Source organism: Gallus gallus, chromosome 5 (assembly GCF_016699485.2).
Source record: "Gallus gallus isolate bGalGal1 chromosome 5, bGalGal1.mat.broiler.GRCg7b, whole genome shotgun sequence".
In the NCBI taxonomy this organism is placed as follows: Eukaryota; Metazoa; Chordata; class Aves; order Galliformes; family Phasianidae; genus Gallus; species Gallus gallus.
This window is the reverse complement of record NC_052536.1, coordinates 40301833-40326115: the sequence shown is the minus strand read 5'-3', so window position 1 is coordinate 40326115 and position 24283 is coordinate 40301833. Positions and strand designations below refer to the sequence as shown.

Here is a 24283-nt window from a genome sequence, read left to right as displayed (position 1 = left end):
AGTGCATTTCATTTATGTTAATAAGCCAAAATACGGTGGTAGTGCATTTAAATTTACTTCTTATTACTTGTACTACTTTCGGATCCCAAGATTCCACAGCAAATTGTGCTTTACTTTGACTGTAGCTGACACGTAGTGGGTGGTGTCTTGTCTGCTCATTGAGGAAAATGCATCTGTCTTCAGATTCTTCAAAGAAGAGCAGTACAGGTCAGCTATAGACATTTTAAATTGCTCAGAGAAAGATCAACATTCTCACAACTAAGGCTGCAGCTCAGCTTTGAAGCTTTTTTCTTCACTCTGTGAATGAAGAAATCTTTCACAGTGCCCGCAAATAGAATCACAGAAGCTTATGCAGAGAAAATAAAAACACTCTCTGCCACTCTCAGAATGGATTTTTACACTCTGTTCTTCCATCTGAAATCTGAGGCAAGCCCAGAAGACTGGGTAAGCCCAGAGGTCTGTGACACTTGCCACTACTGTGCAGGGCTTTGAGAGAGGACAGCCAGGCCCTTACAGCAGGTGCTCTTACACCTGAGCTGTGAAATCAGATCCATTGAGGTGGTGCTGTGAACTGGGATGGTGCTGCTCTCCACTCAGCTGGATTTTAAATTAGAAGGGCACTATGATCAGTCCTGGTGAAGAAAGGTGCAGTCAAAGATGCCTTTGCAGTCTGAACTGGGGATCTGCTTGAACACAAGAGCAGGTGGTTGTAATGGAGCAGTCTGAAAGTCCATCTGTGCCAAAATCCTGATTGTGATCTGCTAACAAAGTGTGGTGAGAGAAGCATAGAAGATCAGGCAGGCATGTGTGCTTGCCCCAAGTACACCCACCCATCATGCAATTGCCAATCAGAACAATGAGGCTAAGTTCAGGAGAAATATTCTTTACTTCTTTTGTAAGAAAAATTGCTTAAAATTTTCAGAAAAGCTCTCAGGGCCTTTTACAATTTCAAGCAAAACATTTTATTCCAGTACTCTGAGTTACTCTTGACGTATTCTCAAAGGGAAAAAAAAAGTACTTCATGCCAGAAATAGTACATCTTGCTGAGACATTTTAAATAGCAAGTATTACATCAGGTTATAAGCAGAACCAGAACGGCTGAAGGAGCTGACCAGAGCAGAAATGTGAGAAAACATCTATAGGATACAACTATTTACAAGTAAAAAATCTGGCAAATAAATTATTTAAAGTCTACTGCCTGGATGTTTTCCGTAGCTTTTATAATATTTTTCATCAGCTTTTCAACACCATAAAGATTATACAAGACAAAAAATACCTAACCTTGTTCATAAAGGCAATATCACGGAATCCTTTCAATTGACAAAAAATAGATATGCAGGGATGGGAGGTTAAAAAAAGTTCAATAATGTATAAATACACATCTTCCAAAAGTAACAGCAAGTGACTGCATTAATTCAAAAGCATTCTACAGTCAGTCCAACACACCACATCTTTCCAATATCCAAGTAATTTCCATGAAATAAATCTTCTGGTTTAGTTTAAGGTGGAAAAATTGAAGTTTGAAATAAGTGAACTGTGGTAGTTTTAAAAGCATTTTTTTAAATTAATGCTGATTTAGTCTTTCCTCTTTTTCTGAAGAAAAAACAATTCAAGTTGGGATTTTTTTCCCTGCTGGTACCCTGGCACATATGAAATTTATAGCATGAATATACAGTATGTTCATTGGAACTTATCGTCTCAGCTGCTGAAGTGATAAAGGCACTCATCAGAGTATGGACGGGTAACTTTTTCTCCCTGTAATGATTACTCCAGAATCAGAAGTACAACAGAACTTGAGGGCAGGGAGTTGCATCTTGTAACTTGCTTCGTATTGTACTCTTGGACAGGGCCATGTGTTTTGAAAGCAGCAACAGTTCCAGGGGTGTTTGCCCTAGGAGATTAGCAGAATCTGTGCACTAAGAAGCTACATTTGCATTTCTGATTATCACCTGCTGAGTCCAGGCCACAGAGTGATTTCTGTTTCCAAGTCAGCTGAAAGTAAAATGAAATGGAAGCATGCCCCTCCCCAAAATAAGCAGGTAAATTAATCAGTAATGCATTTTTTTTTAATGGACTTAACAATTACATAATATTTTTTTTTATGAGACCATGTCACATTGTTGGTGAATCTAGATGCCCGGTTCAGCACATGGAAGCAGCTTGTATTTATAATCAGGAATATGGAATCAAATTGCTTTTTAACTGAAGTATGTACATGGCATTCACAATCATGCAGTTACTGGCTGTGGTAGCTCGGTTTTGAAAGGACTCTGCCATTATGTTTGTCTGAACATTACTAGCTCTGACTATGGATGATCCGACTGCTGTCTGTTAAATTTAATCACTGTTCCCCAAAGACTGTAATTCCATGAAAGTAATATTGACAGTGTAGATATTACAAGTGGAACTTAAAATACCTACCTGAAGGTGGAGATTCACTGAGTATTCTCTGTTCTCATGGTACACCTTCCAAACTGATGGGTGAAATGATCAATTGCTATCTTGTACTAGTCTAACAGAGCTAGTTTCTACCTCTGGCTGAGAATGGGTCTGATCCTGCTGGCAGGACCAGGCACTCAGGCCTCATAAAAATGTTAAGGAACCTGATGCAGAGCAGCTCCTACCTTGAGTCCTCATGTCTGCAGGAGACGTAGAGTGCCATACCACAGTTCATTTGCTTACTGCATGCGGATGAACTGAGGCATGGCCAAGCTTCGTCTGTTATCTGACCTTTTTTAGCAACAAGTGTGACAGAAGAATGGTTTAGTGCTTCACTGTAGCAAGAGTCAGTGCAATGTTTCTAGATCTGAGTTTGCGTTTCCTTAAGTACAGCGTGGAGAGTATGCACCTAAGCTGCAGGCACACAGTGGCCAGCCATAAGCTAACCATGTGGTGGATGTAGCTGAACTGCAAACATTATGAAGTTCAGATACAGATCTCCCCACAGGGCACAGGGATGTTCTTAAGACATGTTGTAGGAGCTAGCAGTTGGCCTTCTATTCAGTACCTGAAGGGCATGAAGTAGCCTGAAGGCAGAATCCACCCTTTTTGTTTAAGGGTAGATGCAAACTTGGCACAGCAAGTGCTAGAAGGAAAGTCATTCTAGCCATGTAAGGAAGAGGTAAGTGTGGATAGCAGTAATTAGAGTGTTTAGTGTACTCTCTAAAGAGTAGTTGTCAATAGGATGGGGCCAGGTTTCTTTTTCCAGTGATGCCCAGTGGCAGGACAAGGTACAGTGGTCACAGAGAGTTCCATATAAACATGAGAAAAAACTTCATTACTTTGAGGGTGACAGAACACTGGAAGAGGTTACCCATAGAGGTTGTGGAGTCTCCTTCTTTGGAGATTTCAAAACCCACCTGAATGATTTCCTTTGCAACCTACTGTAAGGAACCTGCTTTAGCAGGAAGCTGGACTAGATGATCTCCAGAGGTCCTTTCCAACCCTACAATTCTGTAATGATAAATATGGGCACATTCATGGAATTGCAAAATGGTTGAGGCTGGAAGGGACCTCTGGGTCTGTCTGCTCCAACCTCTGCTCAAGAAGGGTCAACCAGAGCAGGCTGCCCAGCGCTGTGTCCAGACTTTTGGAGATCTCCAAGAAGACTTCACGCCTCTATGGGCAGCCTGTGCCAATGCTCAGCCATATGTGCAGCAAAGTGCTTCCTGATGTTCAGACTAAACAGGACTGGGGTTAGGTAAAGAATGAGGTGGTGTTAAAATTTAGTACAATCTTAGGTTTTAGACAGCAAAAATATGAAGATCATTAACTTGACTGGGTAGGCTGATCTTCAAAAGACATTCAGACTAAACAATCTCTTATTTAGGTTCATGAAAAAGTGAGAGAAACTGATAGCAAGAGATCTCTTTTAACACACATGGACAAATGCCCATGTTTGTCATCAGTTATGGATTGCAGTAAAGTCAATGACATTTGCCTTTAATCACTATGAATGTAATATGAAGACGCTTCTCTTTGCAATTCACCCAACTAAACCAAAAACTGATAAATTGCATGTCATGGTGATAGAAGCAGAAGTAATCTGTTCCATTTTAGCTTTGGTGGAAGAAAGAAAGCTTTTTAGCTTCTCTTAGAAGAAAGAAACTGAATCATTTTATACATAGCCAATTGCCATTTGAGATCTTCAACTAATATCTTAAAATATCACTCTATCTATAAAACCACATTCCTTTTCAGTCATAAAAGTTCCCTGACATTTTACACTTGGTCTCCTCCCTTATTTTCTTTAGATGAGGATACATTTCATAGTTGCTGTCTTTTTCTGTACGTTAATTTTTCATATATATATATATATATATATAAATAAAAAACTTATACTGCTGGAAATGGATGGGAAATTTACATGTATATATAATTTTCCCATCCATTTCCAGCAGCATAATTGGAACAGTATCTTTTGACCTGCACTGGTACAAATGTGAGACAAGAAGTTTCAAGTGAAAGAGTTGTCTTTCTGAAGGTACACCAGCCATCACAAGGGGAGGGGAGGGGAAAATAGGGAGAAAATGTGCACTTCTCACTCAGTCTACTGTATATACAACAACATGTTGACCAAATGGTGATAATGGTGACACTTTGAGACATCATAGTTCAGTCTGCTTGCATTCTTCTGCAAGAATTTGGTTTTGCATTGTCATAGCAGGAAGGTAATCATTGACTGGGTCTTGGATGCTTGTAAGAATCTGACCTATCCCTTGGCTGATTCTCTGCCCGTAAGAGCCGCTGCTGTTTTTGACTGAGATTGTTTGACCTCTGTAGACTTGAGCCTGATGCTCACATATGCCAAACTTGCTTAGCAGGATAAACACATCTCTTCGGAAAGCTTTGGTGAAAATAGCATATAGAAATGGGTTGGCGCAAGAGTTGAGTGGGTAGAAAAGTACCAGCAAAATCTTGGAATTAGTGACTGTTATCAGTGGTTTGTTCATGATAGCAGATAGAGCATGGAAAGAGATAGGAGCCATGCACAGAAAGTCAGTGAAAATCAGCACAGCCATCCTCTTGGCAATTTTGGTGTCTTTGTCTCCTGACTTATACTGAGGGTTTCGTACAGTGATATAGATTTTTATGTAGCAGGCACAAATGATGACAAAAGCAATAATGTTACATATTAAAACAAAGACAACATAGGCTTCGGCCACTGGTGTTTCAGTGTCCATAGGTAAGCAGATGCTGACTTTGCTGTAGCTGCTGACTCTAACCAGTGGCAAAAGGGCAAGAAGAAAGCATGAAAGCCAACCTCCCAGCATGATAACCAAAGCATGGCGGAGGCGAATCTTTCGATTGGGACGCATGGCAAAGGTGATGGCATACCAGCGCTCCAGGGTGATCACAGTAAGTGTGTACACAGAAAGCTCACTAGCAAAGACTGTGAAGAAACCTGCTGTGTTGCAACCAGGCCCTGTCTGCCACTCTATAGCATGATTATAGTACTCTGACCTGGTGTAGAGGTCCACTGAAGCAATCAGGAGAAGGTATAACCCCATACAAAAATCAGCAAAGGCCAGGTTGCACATAAGAAAGCGTGGTACAGTTAGTTTGTAATGGCTGGTTAGAAGGATAAAAAGGACAAAAACATTACCTATGATGGCCAGCAGGTTCACAAACCATACCACAATCCTCAGAAACTGGTATCCCATTATGTCCTCACAGGGATTAAACTCATCAGGCTCTGGAGTGCATATTACATCCTCACTGCCTCCACAGACAAGATAGTCATAATGACTGTCAAAGGCCTGCATGTCTTCAGTTTGAGGGTTTTTGAGCTCTTGGCCAAACCCAACATTTCCTTCCCCATGCTCTTCCAAAAATATATAATATTGGGAATTTTCATGGAAATTTGTGAACTTGGTGTTTTTGTCATAAACAGTATCAGTGCGCTCTGTGTATTCTTCTGCATAATCTTTGTAAAATGGTCCTCTGATAGCTCTGAACGATCTTCTATTTCGAGAACTGTGACTGCCAGACTGGTTACACATCAAGTACTCCAGAATTCTGAAAGAGAACAGAAGGAAATCACCACTGGCATTTACAATCTGAGGTGAACAAAGGGATCACTTCAGAAACAAATTACCAAAGGAAAATGTTGCTATAATAATGTAATCAGTTATGTATTTGTTAGCAGAACATAAAGTAAATGAAAAGCTTGAGAATTTCTGAGATGAAACAGAAAATTTATTATCAGAATAGCTGCTGTTTTTTAACTTACATCTTTCTTTTCTTGGTGGCTATCAGATATCCCCAGAAGAAAGCTGGTCTGCCAACTTCTATAATCCCTCTTATTTCTTGGAATCCACATTCTTACTGGTTCACAAGCCTATTTATAACTTTCTAGATAACACACAGTATTGTATTCCTTTTTATTTTTACTCACAAATCAGTTTTTCACAGAACTTTAATAATTATCTTTTCTGTTCTGTGCATTTTCTCTACCTTCCTTACAGCTAACTACCAACATAGTAGCTGAGAATACTGTACATCATGGTGTCATACATCTGCATTTGTTATCAAAAATGTATTTTTTACCAGCAAAAAGTTGCAATTAGGTATCTTTTTTTTTTTAACCTCTGCTATCCATTGTCAAATAAGCTTTAGCATTTTTCATTTTCAGTTGTTTAGAATTTGAAATTGCTTACAATTTGAGATTGCCTACAATTAAATCTGAGAGATGTTCATGTTTGCTAACAGACAAGCATGTCTCTGTTTCATTTTATCATCAGATTGTGCTGGGCTCTTTCTGCACATTCTACTTGTCTAGGTTCTGAATCTCTCTCCTCCTCTGTCTTGTCTGATTGCTCTCATTTTCCCATTCCATTGTAATTGTGAATAATTTTAGTATATGAGTTTATTCTCGAATAATTCATAAATTTATTGTAGCATATTTTAGTATACTATAAATTCAAACTACAAATACTGCATTACTGAAGATTGAGGCTGTCATCTTAAATCAGAGGCTGGCCAGAATAACAACTCATAGCTCTTAAACTTATTCAGCTTTAGAGAAAATTACAGTGGATTTGAATTCTGCATTCTAGAATTGTGCTGCTAACCACAGCAAGTTGTTCCTCCACATGTGCATTCCCCCGCCAGATGAGCTGCTGTGTTGCACTAGGACATCTATAAGTGCATTTATTTTTCTCTCTCCAAAAGCTCTCAGCACCTGATCTGATGAAAGGCTAGAAATCCTTACAAAATAGTTATTTCAGAATTATATATTCTCAGATTTTCAGTTAGAAAACATCTGAAACATGGGATTGCAAACCCTCCAAAACTTATTTTTTCAGCCCTTGATGTAGCACTTTCTGCTTGTCTTTTTTTCCCTCAGGGCTTAGCAAAAGGAAGAGCTTTGCAAAAGGTCCTACTAATCCTGTGATGTATCAAAAATTATTTCCTTAGTTTGAAGTTGTATCCCTCTGTTTCAAAGAACGTACTCAAGAACTAGAGAAAATGTTCATAAACGTGCTAATTATGTACTTTTGTATTAATATTTAAAAATTGTCTTTACTTCTATCCTTTAAAAACTCACCCACTGTTTTTTTTCCAGTTCTTGAAAGCACAGCAGTGACTTGGATAGGATAGATCAGCTCGAATTAGCTGGAGAAATATCTTTACAGCTGGTAATTTCTTTAAAGTCCATGTGTTCCGGGCCATTAGTTCTTTAAGGCTTTCCAATCCTTTGACAGGAAGATTAACAATGACTGTTCTGGAGATATCCCTTTGTAAAGGAAGAAACAGACAAAACTGAGAACAGTAAGTGATTGGATCTGAAACGTTTCAGATTCTCAGTGGTTTGAGTTTCATAGAATTCTATAGCAGAAATAAAATCCAGGGTAGGCAGGGATTTAGGAAGCTGTATAAGTATATTCCACTTCCGAAACATAAAGAGAAACAGCATATTCCAATGAACTAAATAAACCTTAACTTTATACTGTAGAGTAATTAATCACTTAATCTTCAGATTCTGATACTATTAATAATGTTCAATTATATATATATAATTCTATGTACATTAACATAGCCTTCATTAGGAGTACTATATATAATTTGTAGGTATGTATGTGTTTTTAAGTTCATCTTCATCTAAGTTCATCTGAACTTATCTGAAGTTCATCTGAAGTTCATCTATCTCATATATGAGAGCAGAGATGATAAATACCAGGACTTTAAAGTTACAACTTCAGAGACGATGTACAAAAATAAAGTTCTCAAAATTCTTTAACAAAACTGCATCTTCTATTGGAAGAACTATTTTCCTTTAGGCTTCTTTAGAGTCATTTTAATATGTTCAGGCAGCTTGTAATCGCTAAAACAATGTTCTTTATAATCTGAAATTAAAATGCTCTATCTCAGTCTATCCTGAAATGCTCAGAAAAAGTCAATATTTGCTGCTGTTTTCTGGAATTGACTCAGCAGATATAGTTGCACTGTTTACGGATTTCCTTAAGCCAGTTGAATATCATCAGGTCCTGCTAGTCTTTGGCGCTCATTTATTTGCTTTGTATCAAACTTCTTCTAATGATGCTTGAGGTCAAGGTCATTTCTCAGAGTTAGTTCTGTAAAGAAGTAAACCAGTAAAAAAATTCTGTTGTGGGAGTATTAAGCACTTTCATCGTGAAACATCATGCTAATAAATAGTACTCCTTTTTTTCTATGCATTATTTTCCAAGAGTGCTGTTGTTATCCATCTAAGTCTCACCCACTCTGACTGGTTTCCTGTGTCTAAAAGAAAATAATTACTAATTTTCTTTGAAAAAATTGCTTCTAAACCTCTTGTTATTACATTGTCTTATTTTTCCTTTTGATTCGCTAGTGTTAGTTTTTAAATTAGAAACTGCTTCTATTGTCTGAAGGAGGGCTTTTAACATCTAATAGCTTCTTTGCTATTATATGTATTTGAATATGTCACAACTAGTTGATTTCAGAGACATCAACTTCCTTTTTGTTCTTCTAGATTTTTTTAGTAGGCTGTACATGTTTATGCTAAGCCCCTGAAATGGGTCTTAGAACAGTCTGAATGCTCCTTCCTGTCATTTTGTCTTTTATAAAGTCTCAGAATAAGTTGAATCCAGAGATCATCTAGTTTGACCTCCATCCTCAAAGCAGTCACTTGGAGATGGCTGCTCAAAGCTTTGTCTTGTTGAGTTCTCAGTACCTCGAGAAATGGTACTTCATAAACCTGTATAATCAGCTTGTTCAGCATTTTACTGCCCACATAGTAAAGAAGGTTTATCTTACAGTGAACTAAACTTTTCTGTATTTCAGTTTGTGCTTGGCTCTTGTTCTATTGCTAGCTACCACTGAGAGTCTGGCTATATTTTGCCTGCTCCAACCCCATCCAAATTCAAGTATTTATATACATTGGTAGGTGTCTCTTGAGCCTTCCTTTCACCAGGCTAAATGTTCCCAAATGTCAGCCTTTGCTTATATGATGGATGTTCTCATCCCTCAATTAACTTAGTTGCCTTTACCTGTGGCTTTTTATTTTTCGCTATTTTCTCCAATTTCATATAGACCTCCTTCTAAACAAAACATCTTGGTAAAGTAGATCTTGGAGCAGATCTTACCAAGATAAAGCTGGCCTTTTGGCAACCCCTATGGGTCTCCATCAAGTCCTCATGGTGGTGGCAGCTACCTGCAGGAAGGGAACATGGTTAAATGCTGTGTGATGGGAGATGCTAAGGCTTTTCGGAAGGGAAAAGAGGCACATCGCAGATTCTTGGGCATTCTTTGAAGATGTTCTCATACAAGAACGTGGAAAAAGATGGTGCAGTTTGTACAGTGAAGTTTTTATTTTTGACAAGCCTTGACAAAGTCAGGTATCAAGGGCAGTTGTGGTAACTAAGATGCTATGTAACAAGAAGAATGGCTCTCATGGATTAATAAGAAAAATAAAAATAGTGGGGAAAAAGCCTGGGAATTTCGCAGAAGTTGTCATACTAGAGAAAGAATGGAAAATGGTGTCAGAATATACACGTCACAGCTGCAGAAGTTCACAGAGCCTAGGCTAGTGCTGGTACTACTGAAATATTCATAAATAATCTGAAAAGCCAATGAGACTAAAAGCAATGAAGTTTCTTTCTGACACAGAATAATACAGAGTATTGAAAGCCAAAGATGCCTGAGAAAAGAAGCTGAAGAATCCTGCAGTACTAAGTGACTGAGCAGTAGATGTGATTCAATATTGATGCAAAGTGCATTTAGGAAGAGCTATCTTAACAGTCGGTAGATAACAATGATGTTTAATTTACCTAGCAGTCTGGGAAGATCTTGAAGTCCTCCCTGCAGATGTCAGCATACTGTTATTCAATACTGTTGAAGGGAAATAGAATGCTTGGTGGTTTTAGGAAAGAAGTAGAAAATCTTCACTCCGTAAATCTAAGATGACTACGTCTTAAATACCATATGCTGTTCTATAAATACTGCATGTGGTTTACAATGGGTAAATAAAGTAGAAAAGTATAGAAAGCTACATCAAGGATGATCATAGAATTATCAAATATTTCCTATAGAAAGTAATAAGGACCTCTTGGTTTGCCAGACTGTTGTATCTTAGTCTGCATTAACATACATATAGAATACCAGTTTTCCTGAATGACATTTTTATCTTGTTTCACTGTATGATCGGTTCTGATTCTGGACTACTAAGAAAAATACAGTTATGTCAGCCTTACTAATATATATAATTGTAAATATAACTATGATATTATTAAAACACAGAAGCCAGGTTTGCAGTGCACAGAGTATCCTTCTACTACTGCAAAGAAATAGCTGGCTCACTTTTAAAAACAAGAAGTCTGATAGACTTAACTATAAAAGAGGCAGGAAACTGATAAAATGAATGATGAGTAACCAGGAATGGATGGTTTTCACTAAAAAGTTCTGAAGAAGCTTAAGGAGGAAAGAGTTGAATTAATAGAGAAGGTGTGCATTTTCCAAATTAGCCCCATTTAGTCCAAGAACACAAAAGCAGCAAATGAGCCAACAGTTTTTGGAACATTGGTAAGATCAGCGGAAGCACATACCCATCAGGCTCTGATGCACTAGGCTTTTTTAAAAAATTCAAACAAAAAGAACAATCAGTGAAGGTATAGACTAAGACGTGCCTGATAGAATCAGCATGTAAAGGTCTTTGGTAAAGTCTTACTTTGGAAACAAATCTGTCTAAGCACTGTGATAAAAACCTGCTCTTGTAGTCTCCTAGGACTTCCAAAAGGACTTTTGCAAACCTACACCAAAGGCTGATACGGAAACCAGGCAGCCATACTCCTTGTGGAAGACACCAAACGTTCAGGGTTATGGTAAAATGCTGGAAAAGTTCACTTCTAGCCCAGATCCAGCATTTATGTTGCTGGGGTATAGAGCTCGTTCAGCTCTTGGAAGTGATTGATTTACAGTAGCAGATATACATGCTGTGGAGTGTGCAGTTAACGCTAATGCCTTCGTCCATGTTTAAAATTGTGGGTTGGTAGCTGTTTTGTTTTTCCTTGTGGTTTCTTATAAATCCTATGATGTTTCTCAGCTGTTGTTTACCTTATAGGAAATTTGAATTTATAGGAAACTCAATGTTGCATAAGCATATGTAAGCTTCAGATGAATACATAAATAAAACATAGCTTATGATTCATTAAGGTGAGTGATCTGTACATATGATACAAGTGTTAACCAAATTTTTAACTACTCAGATTTGATTTTTTTTTCTGGATTGTTATTTTTGGTCTTTATTTTTTAAAAATGAAATTCAAAACTAGAGGTAACTGATAAGTTTTATCAAACTTTTTTCACAGTCAGTTACATGCAGCTGTAATATGAAATCAAATGATAATGACAATTTAAAAGACAGATTAACTGAGAAAATGAGAGTGAATGCATAGTAGCACAATTAGGAATTTTTATCTAATCATACTCAGTCTTCTTAGTATTGTAGTACTATAGTAGTTATAAAAGCTATTCTAAGCTGGGCTTACACTGCACATTATTTTCATTTAAGCAGAGAGTCTTTACATCTACAAATTCTTATTGTTTGCTTAACAGAATTCAGACTGTTCCCATTGCTTGAAGAACTGTTTTTGCCCAGTGGCATGAACGGAGTGGATCTTCCTAAGGTAGGACTGATTCCTAGTAGGGGAAGCAATGCTTTAAAAAATACTTCTGCTTTCTACAGATAATTTGTTGTTCACAAATATCTTATGCAAGAATTAATAATGTTTTGAATACAGACTGTATATTTTGTAAAATCTTACTGTAAGCCTGATTATATTTTTATTGTACTCTGCTGAACTTGTATTCTAGGTGGCAGCTCTTGTTGATACATTTTAGTAAATCAGGTCCTCTGAATCCTAGCCAAGAATTCATTTTCAGGATAAGAGCGGTACACTGTATTTATGCTGTTAAAATAGTTTTCCAAAGGGAGCAGTCCATACATCTAAATATACAGCAATGACAGAGGAATCAGAATTATTGGCATCTTTTCTCCTCTCTTCAGTGATCCAACTCCCCTCTTTTTTTTGCTTTTACAAACTGCAAATTTATAAACAGAAATATACTTAGATTTTTAATATCTTTCTAAACATATCACGTAACCTAAATATACCGCCTAGAACATGCCCAAACTCATGTAATATATCTAGGATAATTCTTTTTAAGTTAGATATTTTCCACTGGCTTTCTTTAAAGTTGAAATGGAAGAGAATTACCCCCTTTGGGTGGACCCAAGGTAATTATTTTAGTTTTTAGGTTGCTGTTGCTGCTGAAGTCCTGATTAGAAAAAGAGTAGTGAACTATATATATGTGGGATAAAAGTTCCACCAACCATAATTTTAGGGTTGTATAAAAGAATCTCAAGATGATGAGTTCTGTCAGTTTTGTAAGGAGGCAAGGCAGAAAGAGTCTCATTTTTCTGAGATCATTTTAACTATTGTAGGCAATGACCTTCATTGCCCCTAGGAATGGAATATTTATCTTTTGGCGATCTTTTTCCACATGATTATTTTGCAAGAGGAAAGAGTATTTTAAATGGAACCTTCTTCTTGAGGAAAATCCAATGTCCACAGATTTCCATGCCAGCTAGTGAAGCTAACAACAGCTAGATGCCTGAACCAAAAATGACATAATCATATATTAAAATCCTTCAGATGACTATGAGGCTGGAAGCCAGGTTACATGAAAAAAAAGACAAGGCAGCACCACAAGTAAATTTACTCTGTCTGAAATTCACTTTTCATCTCTGTTTCCATTTCCTTTACAGGTATTATACAACACTCCTTAGTTTTACAGTTATACTCCATTTCATGGTCAGGAGACAGATTGTAGAATAGAATCTTTCAGAAGGAACAACTGGAGAAAAACTAATTCTAAGAGTAAATTAGTTTCCTGTAGAAAAGCTTTTCTTGCTGATTATCTTTTTTTAACTTGCCATTCCCACCCCTCTGTTCTACTATTGATGACAGTTGAAAAGAAAGTATAATCAAAATTATATTATTTGTAAGGCTTTCTTTACATCACTTTCTCCTACTCACAGTAGAGTTGGTCCACTATGCACTCCCAGAAATGCATCTTCATTGATAACTTTCAGGTATTTGTTCTTGTGCAGATAGCTGCAGAAACAGACAAAACACAGGCATTTGGAAACAGTCATCCATAGGTGAAAGATCTTCACTTTTCTTGTCTAAATAGATTGACAAAAATAATATGTGAAGGACCACCCTATCCCAGAGTCAAGTTAAAGGTGTGTGGTTAAAGGCAGGTGATGTAATGTTACTGAACACTGAAAAAAATTTATACAACCCAACTGAAACGCTCAATTTTAAGTTCAGTTTTGTATTTTTAGATTACATTAATAGCGACCAATCTAGAATGAATCCTGATCATTTTTAAGATGAATTCCTGTTTACCATGGTCTGAAATGATAATATGGGAAGTGTAAAAATACATAGGTTGCTCCAAAAGTAGTACCTCTTATTTATTTCCATGATTACCACAACAGACACAAAGAGCACAATAACACTATTTGACAGAGCAAATTCTCAGCTGCAAAACACTACTTTTCAACATAGTCATGGGCACTGGTGTTAATATGCCGCAAGAGAAAGGTTGTATACTCTGGACTGACTCTGGAAATTTGACTCCTCAGCTTAAAGTAGTGATGTTGTGGTCAGAGTAGATGTTTTGTCTGGGTTCCAGGAAATCCGAAGCGATCACCCCATTCTTAACCCAAACTTGAACACTTCATTTGATGGGAAATTCACATGTTGCCACACTGTAGACTGCCTTTTTTACTCCAGCTCATAGTGGTGACACCATGTCTCATTACCAGTAGTGATGTAATCCAGGAAACTGTCACTTTCAACCTCATATTGGTTCAGTAGATCCTGACAAACTTGCATATGGTGTTCTTTCTATTTACGAGTGTTACTTGTGGGACCTACTTGGAACAAAACTTTGCTATATTTGAACAATGCCACCATAGTTTCCAGTGGATTGAAGCTGGCATTCAGCTCTACACACAGTTCTCTTTTCATAATCTGCCAATTTGCATGGATGAGCTGATCAAGACACCCTTCATGGTGTAGTGTGGCAGGGGTGTGTCTGGAATATGGCTTGTCTTTCAACTCACTACTACACCCTGTCTTGTGTTCACATCCACTGTTTGGTTTCCATAAATGTTCAGCAAGTGCCAGTGATGGTCAGTGGGTGCCATTTTTCTGAATGGAGGAACTAAATGACACATTTGCTTCATCTGGATTTCCATGTCAGAAACTATTTTGTCAGACTGCCCCTCTGCTGCCATCAGAATACGGGAGGGAAGGTTCGACCTCTACTGCCATACCACCCACATCCACCCCCACACTGTAGGCCAATATAATAAAATATAAAAAGGGCATTACTTTTGAAGCAGCTCTTGTATATGTATTGCAGGTAATTTAGTCAAGTTGCAAACTGCATTAGGGAAGCTACACAGCTCTTTCTGAGACTTTTGTTCTCAATGGCCCAAGACTGCTTATGGAGTTTTTGTGGAAAAACCTGGGAGAAAAAATTGGTTATGGTAATTCCAGAGTTGCAGGTCTACAAAGAGAAAACATAAATTCAGTAAACAGTAGAAGCACAGGCATCCTGCTTTTGTGCTGGATGCACAGTGGATGTAGAGCACTGAACACTTCTATGAAATTCTGCGAAGAGCAGGTATACACAGAACATGATGAAATGGATAAACAAGCATTATTTTTATGTTCATCACATATTTTGTGATGCCACCTTCTGTGTAAGTTGGGTACATTTGACATAGGATTAGAAGAAAAATATGTTTTTTAATGTAAATGTTCAGCTAAAATGTACTCCAAAAAATTTCAAAGCACATTAATTTCCTTGATGAGGTTGTACTTCATGCCAATCCCACTATCCTCTTCATTAGCCAGGAGGAAGGACTACAAGCAGCCGGATCTTTTAAATATAGACAGGATGTGCTGAATTTGCTGAGCAATGAAAAGAGACTGAAGATTAGGTTGTGATATATATATCTATATATATCTATATATATCTATATATCTCACATATAGATATGTATGTGTTTATATGTACATACACACTGTACACATACACAGGGATGTGGATAGGACTTCACTGTGATGACTCCTTCCCTCAGCAAGCAATTAAAACCTGTGTTATTTTTACTTGGTTGAGTCAAATTCTATCTCAGTGTTTGCAAGTGAAGTAGCTTGCAGACATCAAATCTAGTCATGCTTGTTAACTTAGTCTTGTTGAAAACTGGAGTGATGGCAGTGAGAGCCATTTACCAGATATGGTAGTCCCTGGGGAGGAAGGAACAAATATCCATCTCTCTTGGCTGAGGGGCACTACATAAGCAATGATACCCACCAGTCCAAGCATCTTGTTTCTGTGCTGTGATAAGGCAAGACCTCTGAGAGAAGCTTAAACTAAGACAGCCGTGTAGATGGTAAAATGCTGCAGGACTGAGCTTCAGGACAGAAATGCTGTATGACTCATTAAGAAGAAGAACATAGTGAATTGCTAAGGAAAGTTGTCAGGGGGGAATGTATGATCCGCTGTAAAGGCCCTGAAGGAACATGGTGCCTAAAGCAACTGTGACTGTCTCCTTTATACTCAAAATAGGTTTCGATTTTATCAATTTTCTGTATAGCAGGAAAAGTAAAAGCATGAGTAGCAAACCGCAGATTAAAACATGAGTTGGCAATCTAGGAGCAACAAAAACAGACCCAGACCACATTATTACAGATAGCTTGGGTTAGCGACAACAGTGGGTCACTCAGGATGAACAAGTAAAAGCATCAGGATCCCCTGACATATTGCTAACAAAGGCTGACGGAGGTCTTGCAGTGCAAGAATGATGAAGAGTAATATGACATGATATGATGACTGCAAAACATTGCTCCTCTTAAAGCCAACTGAAGGACAGAAACCTTGCAAGGACAGCAAATAATCAGCCTTGTGAAGGTCATGTTTAAAAGGATAGATAAAAGCAGAGAAAGTTACCAATGATGCAGTTGATGTCACAATGTTGGGTACTGTAACAACTATATACTTTTAAAAGTTAGCTTGTGATGTAGCTAGGAAAGCAAAAAAATATAGAAGGTTGTAACCCCTGCGCTCAGAGGATGTCAATGGAAATTCTATGCCCACTGTGCCAGCTAGCGGAGGAGGTATGTGACCTGTCAAACCTTTAACTCTAACCTATGTAATAAAAACACCACTTGAAATTAGTCAGCCAACTCAGAGAAGTGCAGAAGGATCACTATTTTACATCTATGCTGGAAGAATCTTCCAAATTGAGATAGGTGAACTGGGGGGTTAAGCTGTAGAAGTAATAAAGTCAGTGCACTTGTTCTTTGGTTTGGAGAAAAAAATAATAGTAAAAAAAAAAAAAAAAGAACAAGTAAAGATTTTAATCCCATCCTGGTTGAATTCATTGGCACTTTTTCCCATAACATTTGTTATATACAAGCTCACATTGATCACCATAGTGAGAAATGAGCAGAAGTAAATGCTCTTCAGCTGGCTTATTCAAAATAGAGTGTTAGGGAGCCATACCAGAATAAAGTTTCTGGCATGTTATTCACTGGACATTGCCAATGCCTAAAGCCTTGCTTCTTACAGAGAAAAATAGCTTATTCTTCCTCCTCATCTACTGCTGTTTGAAATAAACTTTGTTTCTTTAAAAATGTGAAGTATTGTAGTATCACCTTACATCTGTAGTTTTTGAGAAGAACTCAAAGCTCTGTAAATGACAGTCTTTAAATGAAGATGAAGCTGTTGCTTCATTTTGCAGATTTCCTCAAGATTTTATCACCAAGTTAATACAAAAACCAAAAACAGAGCAAGAGGTAAAAATAATCCAATGGTTCTGAAGGACACAAAATCCTGCCTGATCTAATTAAACCTGTTTGATTTGATAACTAGATATTATTATAAAGACAGATAAATTACTTGTCCAGTTGTGAAATATTTTCCCCCGACATTTGAATAACAGTGATAAACTTGAAAACTATAGTTCACATGTGTGATAAAGATGTTAAAATTGACGAATAGAAATGGTCCAGTGAAGACTTATGGGAAGTTCATAACTATGTGTTAACAAAGAGAGCCTGTAGTGTTAGCTGTCAGTTTTCACATAGCTGTCTCACGCTCATCAGAACATACAATTTCCTGATGATAATTGATTTCAGTTGTTTAATCTTTTACTCTGATAGGTACTTCTTATTAATGGAAAAAAAATGAGACTGTGGTAAACACTCATTTGCCAAAGGAAGTTTATGTATAGCTAACATAACTCCTTGCAAGAGCACCTTTAATCTCACTTCTATGCGTGGCTTAATGGTATAGAATGTCATTTAAATGCAGTGCAGAAGTGGAAACCACAATAGTGGTACATGTCAAATAGTGATACGTGTCAAAACAAAGGTTGAAATACTGAGAATATCTGTCCTCGGTGGGGACATTGAGAATAATAATCAATTTGGAAAGTTAGTGGAAGGCAATCAGAAAACCATTAACATCACAGTGCAAAGTGTGCAGGAAGTATAGAGTAGGATATGGGGATGGTTTAATTGTGCTATAAATGAAATGACAAATATATGAATATTCAGTCATTATCAATGCATACTTCATAAAGCAACAAGTTATATAGTCCACCTGAGGAAAAGCAACTCCTGAATTTAGCTTAAGGAGCTCGCAGAATCATATAGTTATAGAATCACTTGAGTTGAAAGGGACAATTGAAGGTCATCTAGTCCAACTCCCTGCAGAGAACAGGGACACCTACAGCTCGATCATGTTGCTCAGAGCCCTGCCCAGCCTGACCTTGAATATCTCGAGACAGGGCGTCCACCGTTTCTCTGGACAACCTCTTCCACTGTTTCACTATCCCTATTGTAAAAACTACTGCATTAAACAGACACTGGACATGTAATGCATTAGTCTAATTAAATATCTTGTTTGTTTATTGCTTAGAAGTTAAAGAAATGGAGAGTCTGCAAAAGATGTGAGCAATGTTAAGGATTCATCATATGCTTCTACTACACTGTTGTTTATCTTGTCTCTCAGCTTGACCAAGCATTAAAAATGATCCCTGGGAGCATATACCAAAATAAACATACTGTTTTGGAGCTGTTTTTGTAATTAGATTTTGAAATTGCACACTCACCATTTCAGTAATTTAGCCCTGTTAAAGCTCATCTCATGCATTTTGCCATTCAATGGAACTATATTCTTAAGGAACTTCTTTCCTCATCAATTTTCTTGCAGAAATAAACATAGTTGCAGGAGCACCACTTTGCAGAGTTCTGCAGAAGTGACAGGATTTAATGGTGTTTTAGATGGAGAGATTCAACTTTCAGGCAGACACTGTTCAGTAAAAGTACAGTTCACCTCTTCATTTGTGTTCCTTTACTTCCCTACCATTATAAAACCTGTATGGAGACATTGTGGTTTGCTATAAACACAGATCCTTGTTGAATGAGAAGACTTACTAGGTAGCACCATTGCTTAATATGATAATGGCAATCACTTATGCACAACTCCACACTTATGTCTGTGTTGTTTTCAAGCTCTCTGAATTATGTCTTTCATTACTGCAAGAATGGTTGAAAGGCTTATCACATGGTAGAAGGTATCCTCTTGGATTCCCAGAATTTCTTATTATTTATAGATAACATGGAATCTTCGAATGATTCATCAAAAATGAATTTCTTTTTTCCTATTGTTATCCTTTTTTTGCTTGTTTTATTCTTTGAAGTAATCATTTGAAACCCATGAAAATCTTTCCCTCACTGTTTTTCTCCTCTTTTCTTTTTGCTCCTAGTTTCATCTAGTCCAAAGGGCCCTGGATCAGACCCAGAGAAAACAGGTACTTTCTTTTCTGTGCATTGCCAGATAAATGAGAGTTCAAATTAAAAACGTCAGAATAAAGAAAATGAAATATTTACCTTTTGCATTAACTTAATGCTGCTACTAGAAACAACAAATCTCAACCCTTGCACTTAACAGAATTATACTTTATCTTAGCACATTGTAATCAAACTACTTAAGAAAATTAGTTTAGAAATTTCAGTATAGTTTATCAAACAGATAAAGATGTTTAACCACTGAACCACTGATGTTCTGCTCCATAGTTTGCCTTTTAAATCTCCAGGTAAATCTTATATGATTTAGTTAGGAGAAAACTGTTGTTGTAAACAATATTTACTTCTGGTGGACAAAGCCCTGAAGGTAGGCCTGCTTTTATTTTCTATTTATTTATTTAAATAATTTTAACAAGTACATCATAAACAGCCTCTGGAAAAATTCACTTAAACAATACTGATTATAAACTTTTTCTGAAAGAAAGCAAGCAGTATTTGCAGAAACTTTTACAAGTTTTCTCCTTCTCCCACCCAGTCCAATAAAGCAGAATGCTTCAGACTCTGAATCATGTAAAACTACATTTCCACTTAATTCTTTAATAATAAGGAAAATTCCGGTGAGACCAGAAGCAATAGCACTTGCACGGTATCAGAGAAGTAAAAAAAAAATACCAAAATCCTATAGAGTCATATTTAAAATGTGTTTCATTGGTATGTGAGAAGCTGAAGAGCTACACAGTTTGTCTATTGGCTAACAGAGAAGTATTAAGCACTGCATATTAAGCTTGGATTTAGTCAAGATGCCAGATTCATTTAAATGTATTTTACCTCTTGTGATTTCTGTGGACAATAGTACCAAACACTGTGTCATCAAGAAAAATCTTCCTTTTTCATACAGAAGTTGAATGACTGAATTAATGTGACGTAAATAAGATCTATTCCAATTCTTTAGGTTTCAAGAAGTCCAGATAAGCGTTAAGGGAGAAACAGACAATTTGCAAAGATTCAGCCCATGTGAAAGGTGGTCTTTCCAGTTTTTATAAAACTCAAGATATATTTAAAATAGAGAAGTAGGAAAATTGTCTGGATCTCGTGTGTCTATGGTTAACTTAAGAGTTCACAATGAAGAAATTTCTTTAACTTGTGAGATATTTTAATAACCAGACTCCAGCTGAGTTATCTCTGCCAAAGCAAATGGAGCTTCCAAAATCTTTCTAGATTTGTTCTATGTGAACAGATCATTTTGAGAATGATGTGAAACATATATTCAGTTGATAAGTAGCAGTTTTCCAGAAACTACTGTAAGAATGTGAAGAGAAAGCTGAAATAATTGCTTCTTGCTTTGAACAAGCACATCTCTCATTTTTAGGTCAAGTACCTTGTAAGTAAAATGATCAAATTGTCTTTGAAATCTTCTTGACCAAAAGATATTTCATTATAGCTTCAGGTCAGAAAGTTAAACAAAATTCACACCTGCTGTGATTTTATTTCTGAACTATAAATATATGTAAATAAAATCAAAGTACTCTGCAAAAGACATTAAAATGCCCACATTTTTATTGCTGACTGAAATTGATATCCTCTCTTTGCTCCTTAAAAACAATTAGGACAAGATATTCATTTAAGAACCTCCAGTAGGTAGAGAGTAATCATTATAGGTTGGTGTACTTTGTTTTATTTTTCCTTGTGTGTGTTGTTGTTTTTGTGGATTTGTGGGTGGTTTTTTTGTTGGTGTTTTTTTTGTTGGTGTTGCTTTTTTGTTGTTGTTTGTGTTTTTTAAAAGAAGAGATTATCTGGTACTTACATAGCATCCAGATTTGTCCCATTAAAAGCATGGCCTTGGATGCTGGTAAAACCATTATTGTAGAGTTTGCTGCAAACAAAAATAAATAAATTAGTGTATTTTGGGATGCTCTGGCAATGAAATACCTATAATCTTATTTATCATTTTTATTGGCAACTACATGTTTATGAATGAGCTGATTTTAATGTCTTGAAGAAGTAGCAATTGTAGTGCAAGGTTGAGCAGATGCCACCAGCATTCCTAAGTGTAGCCAAATCAAGAATACCATGTGGCAGGTGTGCAATCTTTTACTTCTTTTTGCAGTAAATACAGAACTGGACTAAAACATTTTTGCCATGACTTTCCTGCTTCCAAGCTAAAAACAAGGAAATAAAATTCTGCAAGGTCAAATTATGGAAATAATAAATTGCAGTATGGGTATTGTTTTACAGTAATGCCTGTCTGAACTTCTAGAAGTATGGATACTACATATAATGCCTGTGATGTTTCTCCATTATAAACTACTGGAGAGTAGAACTGAGCATTGTTTTTTTGTTTGTTTTTTAACATAGTACCACATGCTTGAGAGATTAAGGCGAGGTGATTGCCTTTTTGGCTTAAACTGGAAGAACTTACAGAGTTAGAGATTCATTGCAGAGCCCATGGAAAGCATTTGCAGGCACTGAAGTCATGAAAGGATTATCTGCAATTTCACTGAAAAAGGAGACAAAACATCACAGTCAAATATCTGCTTAACAGAGCTTCTCCAGAACAGTTTTATTATTCATTGTTCTCTGCCTTGATAATAAATAAAAGTGTGGAATAATTGTTTAGTTACACCTACAGCCATAAGAGGCAAGCTGGGATGATTAAGAATAAAGGATGTTTCAGCATCCAGGAAGCAAGCTTGCAAAGTCAATGGGTTTTATAGTCATGGTGAGATGTGCCAGCCTGCATGATTCCTGTGGTGAACAGCAAAGACAGATTCATTCTCCTGAAACCCAGAGAATTTGCAAAGTGAATCATGCTGCAATGTCAACTGAGTTAGCTCAAATGACTTCAGAGATGAGATCTTGTTCTTTAGCTATGCTTAGATGAAATTATCAGAAAATACATTATAAGAGACAGAAGCATTTCCCCTTATAGAACTGCTTCTAAAGAAAGTGAAATAAAAATTTACTGTCTGATCTAACTTAATGAATGTTCTCAACTGTTGTCCAAATGAGTGTTTCAATGTCTGTTATTTCTTAAACAATTAATTCCCACTCTGTAGCCTTAAGAAAAACACACAGCACCACATAACCATTTGCTCGCTCCCCTACCATGGGATGGGGAACAGAATAAAAAATGAGAAAAGTGAGAGAACTCATTGTTGGAGATAAGGGCAATTAATAAGGAAAATTTAAAAAAAAGAAAAGAAAAAAAGAAGAAAAATGAACACACAAAACCCAAGAAAACAGTAAAATACTTTAAGTGATGCACAACACAACTGCTCACCACCAAATGGCTGATGCCCAGCCAGTCCCAGGGAAATGTCAGTCCCCCTCCCAGTTTGATAGTTCAGCATGTCACTATAATGGTATGGGACATTCCTTTGTCCAGTTTGCATCAGCTGTCCTGTACCCTCCCAGCTTCTTGTGCACCCCCAGTCCCTCACTAGCAGTGCAAGAAGCTGAAATTTCCTTGGATCCATGCAAGCACTGCTCAGCAGTAAACTAAAACCTTGGTGTGCTATCAACATCATTCTCATTCTAAACCCAGAACACAGCACCACACCAGCTAATAAGAAAAAAATTAACTATCTTAGCTGAAAGCAGGATAATTACAAAGGTGAATAGTAATATAATGAATAGTTATATTACTAGTGCTAGTGCTCAGCCACCCACAAAATGAAGTGTTTTCTGCTTTTCAGTTAGAACACACTGTGTTCCAGTTTGTGTCTATGGCCTCTTATCCTGGCACTGGGCACCACTGAAAAGAGGCTAGCTCCACCTTCTTTGCACCCCCAGTTCAGGTACTTATACACATTGATAAGATCCCCCAGCCTCCACTTCTCCAGGCTGAAGAGTTCCAGCTCTCAGCCTCTCCTTATAGGAGAGGTGTTCCAGCCTTAGTGACCCTACATTTCACTCTTTCCAGCTTGATTAGGAACACCATTTATCAGTACTGAATCCACATCTAGGTCAGACCCCTTAACCAAGCCTTTGTAAGGTATTTTCCAGAATAATACAACAGGGTTTTAATAGCCTTTTACTTAGTCCATCCAACAGTCAAGTCTATTCCAACTGAACATTGCTGTGATATGCAGACTGCTACCACTAAATAGCGACTGAGACACTTTTACTTTGCGTCAGCCTACAAGTCTTTATCTTAGCTGCAATTCCTTCTTATCTTGATTGCAACCCTGATTTTGGGTTTTAATTGCAAGTTAGGGTACAGAGGTGGATGTAGGCTTTGCTTTTTTGAATGCAAAGAAATACCTGTTGTTTTCACAGCAGTAGTAGTATTTATTTCTGACATAGCTTTAAGAATAATGGTGGGAGGCACAGAACCACCACATTTGTGGTCCCTTTCTTTGTCTCTAAGCTGTTCTGCAGTTTGTTCCAAGAAAAAAGGAAACAAGAAAAAAGGAAAAGAAAGGGGTCCTTTAAATCAGCTAAAGTAAATCTTTTTTAAGTTGTAAGAAATGGAGAAGGCTACTGTGACATAGAAATGCATCATGTGAGCAAAGGCAACTAAATTAGCAAAGCTACTAATAGGACGATTCTTTCCAGCTGAGGACTTTAATGAGGGCTCCACCCAGGAAGTCTTGCTTAAAAATAGGTAATTCCTGCTGCTTGGTTTCTTTAATGGAAGAGTAGAGTTGTGCATGAAATGTGACTACACGAGTAAGTTTAGGCAAAGTATGTTTGCTTGGAGCTGTGCTGTGGTTCTAAAAGATGACATACATCTCATTCAGCTACTGTGAAATAAGGTAAGTGACAGAAGGGAGACAAGCAGCCCTCTCTCTTAAGAGTGTTGTCTTACAGTGTAGCCAAATAGTAGTTTTCAGGAAAGATATGGCTCTTTGTTTATCGATTTTTAGGTGCAAGGCTTTTCTATGTTA

At 37.2% G+C, this 24283-nt stretch overlaps 1 protein-coding gene across 4 annotated transcripts in view; it reads right to left on the bottom strand.

Moving 5' to 3' along the window:
• Positions 1–867: 867 nt before the first annotated feature.
• TSHR (thyroid stimulating hormone receptor) overlaps positions 868–24283 on the bottom strand; it is a 52083-nt gene continuing 28667 nt past the window's right edge. For 3 of the 4 annotated variants that reach the window (NM_001193588.3, NM_001193589.3, NM_001033850.2), the window contains 5 exons: positions 21814–21891; positions 21199–21267; positions 13539–13616; positions 7550–7738; positions 868–6018 (listed from right to left, as the gene is read on the bottom strand). In NM_001193588.3, coding sequence (NP_001180517.2) covers positions 4608–6018; positions 7550–7738; positions 13539–13616; positions 21199–21267; positions 21814–21891 — 1825 coding nt within the window. In that variant the 3' untranslated portion in view covers positions 868–4607. The remainder of the gene's footprint in view (positions 6019–7549; positions 7739–13538; positions 13617–21198; positions 21268–21813; positions 21892–24283) is intronic. The other variant, XM_025150837.3, reaches the window with a different exon arrangement.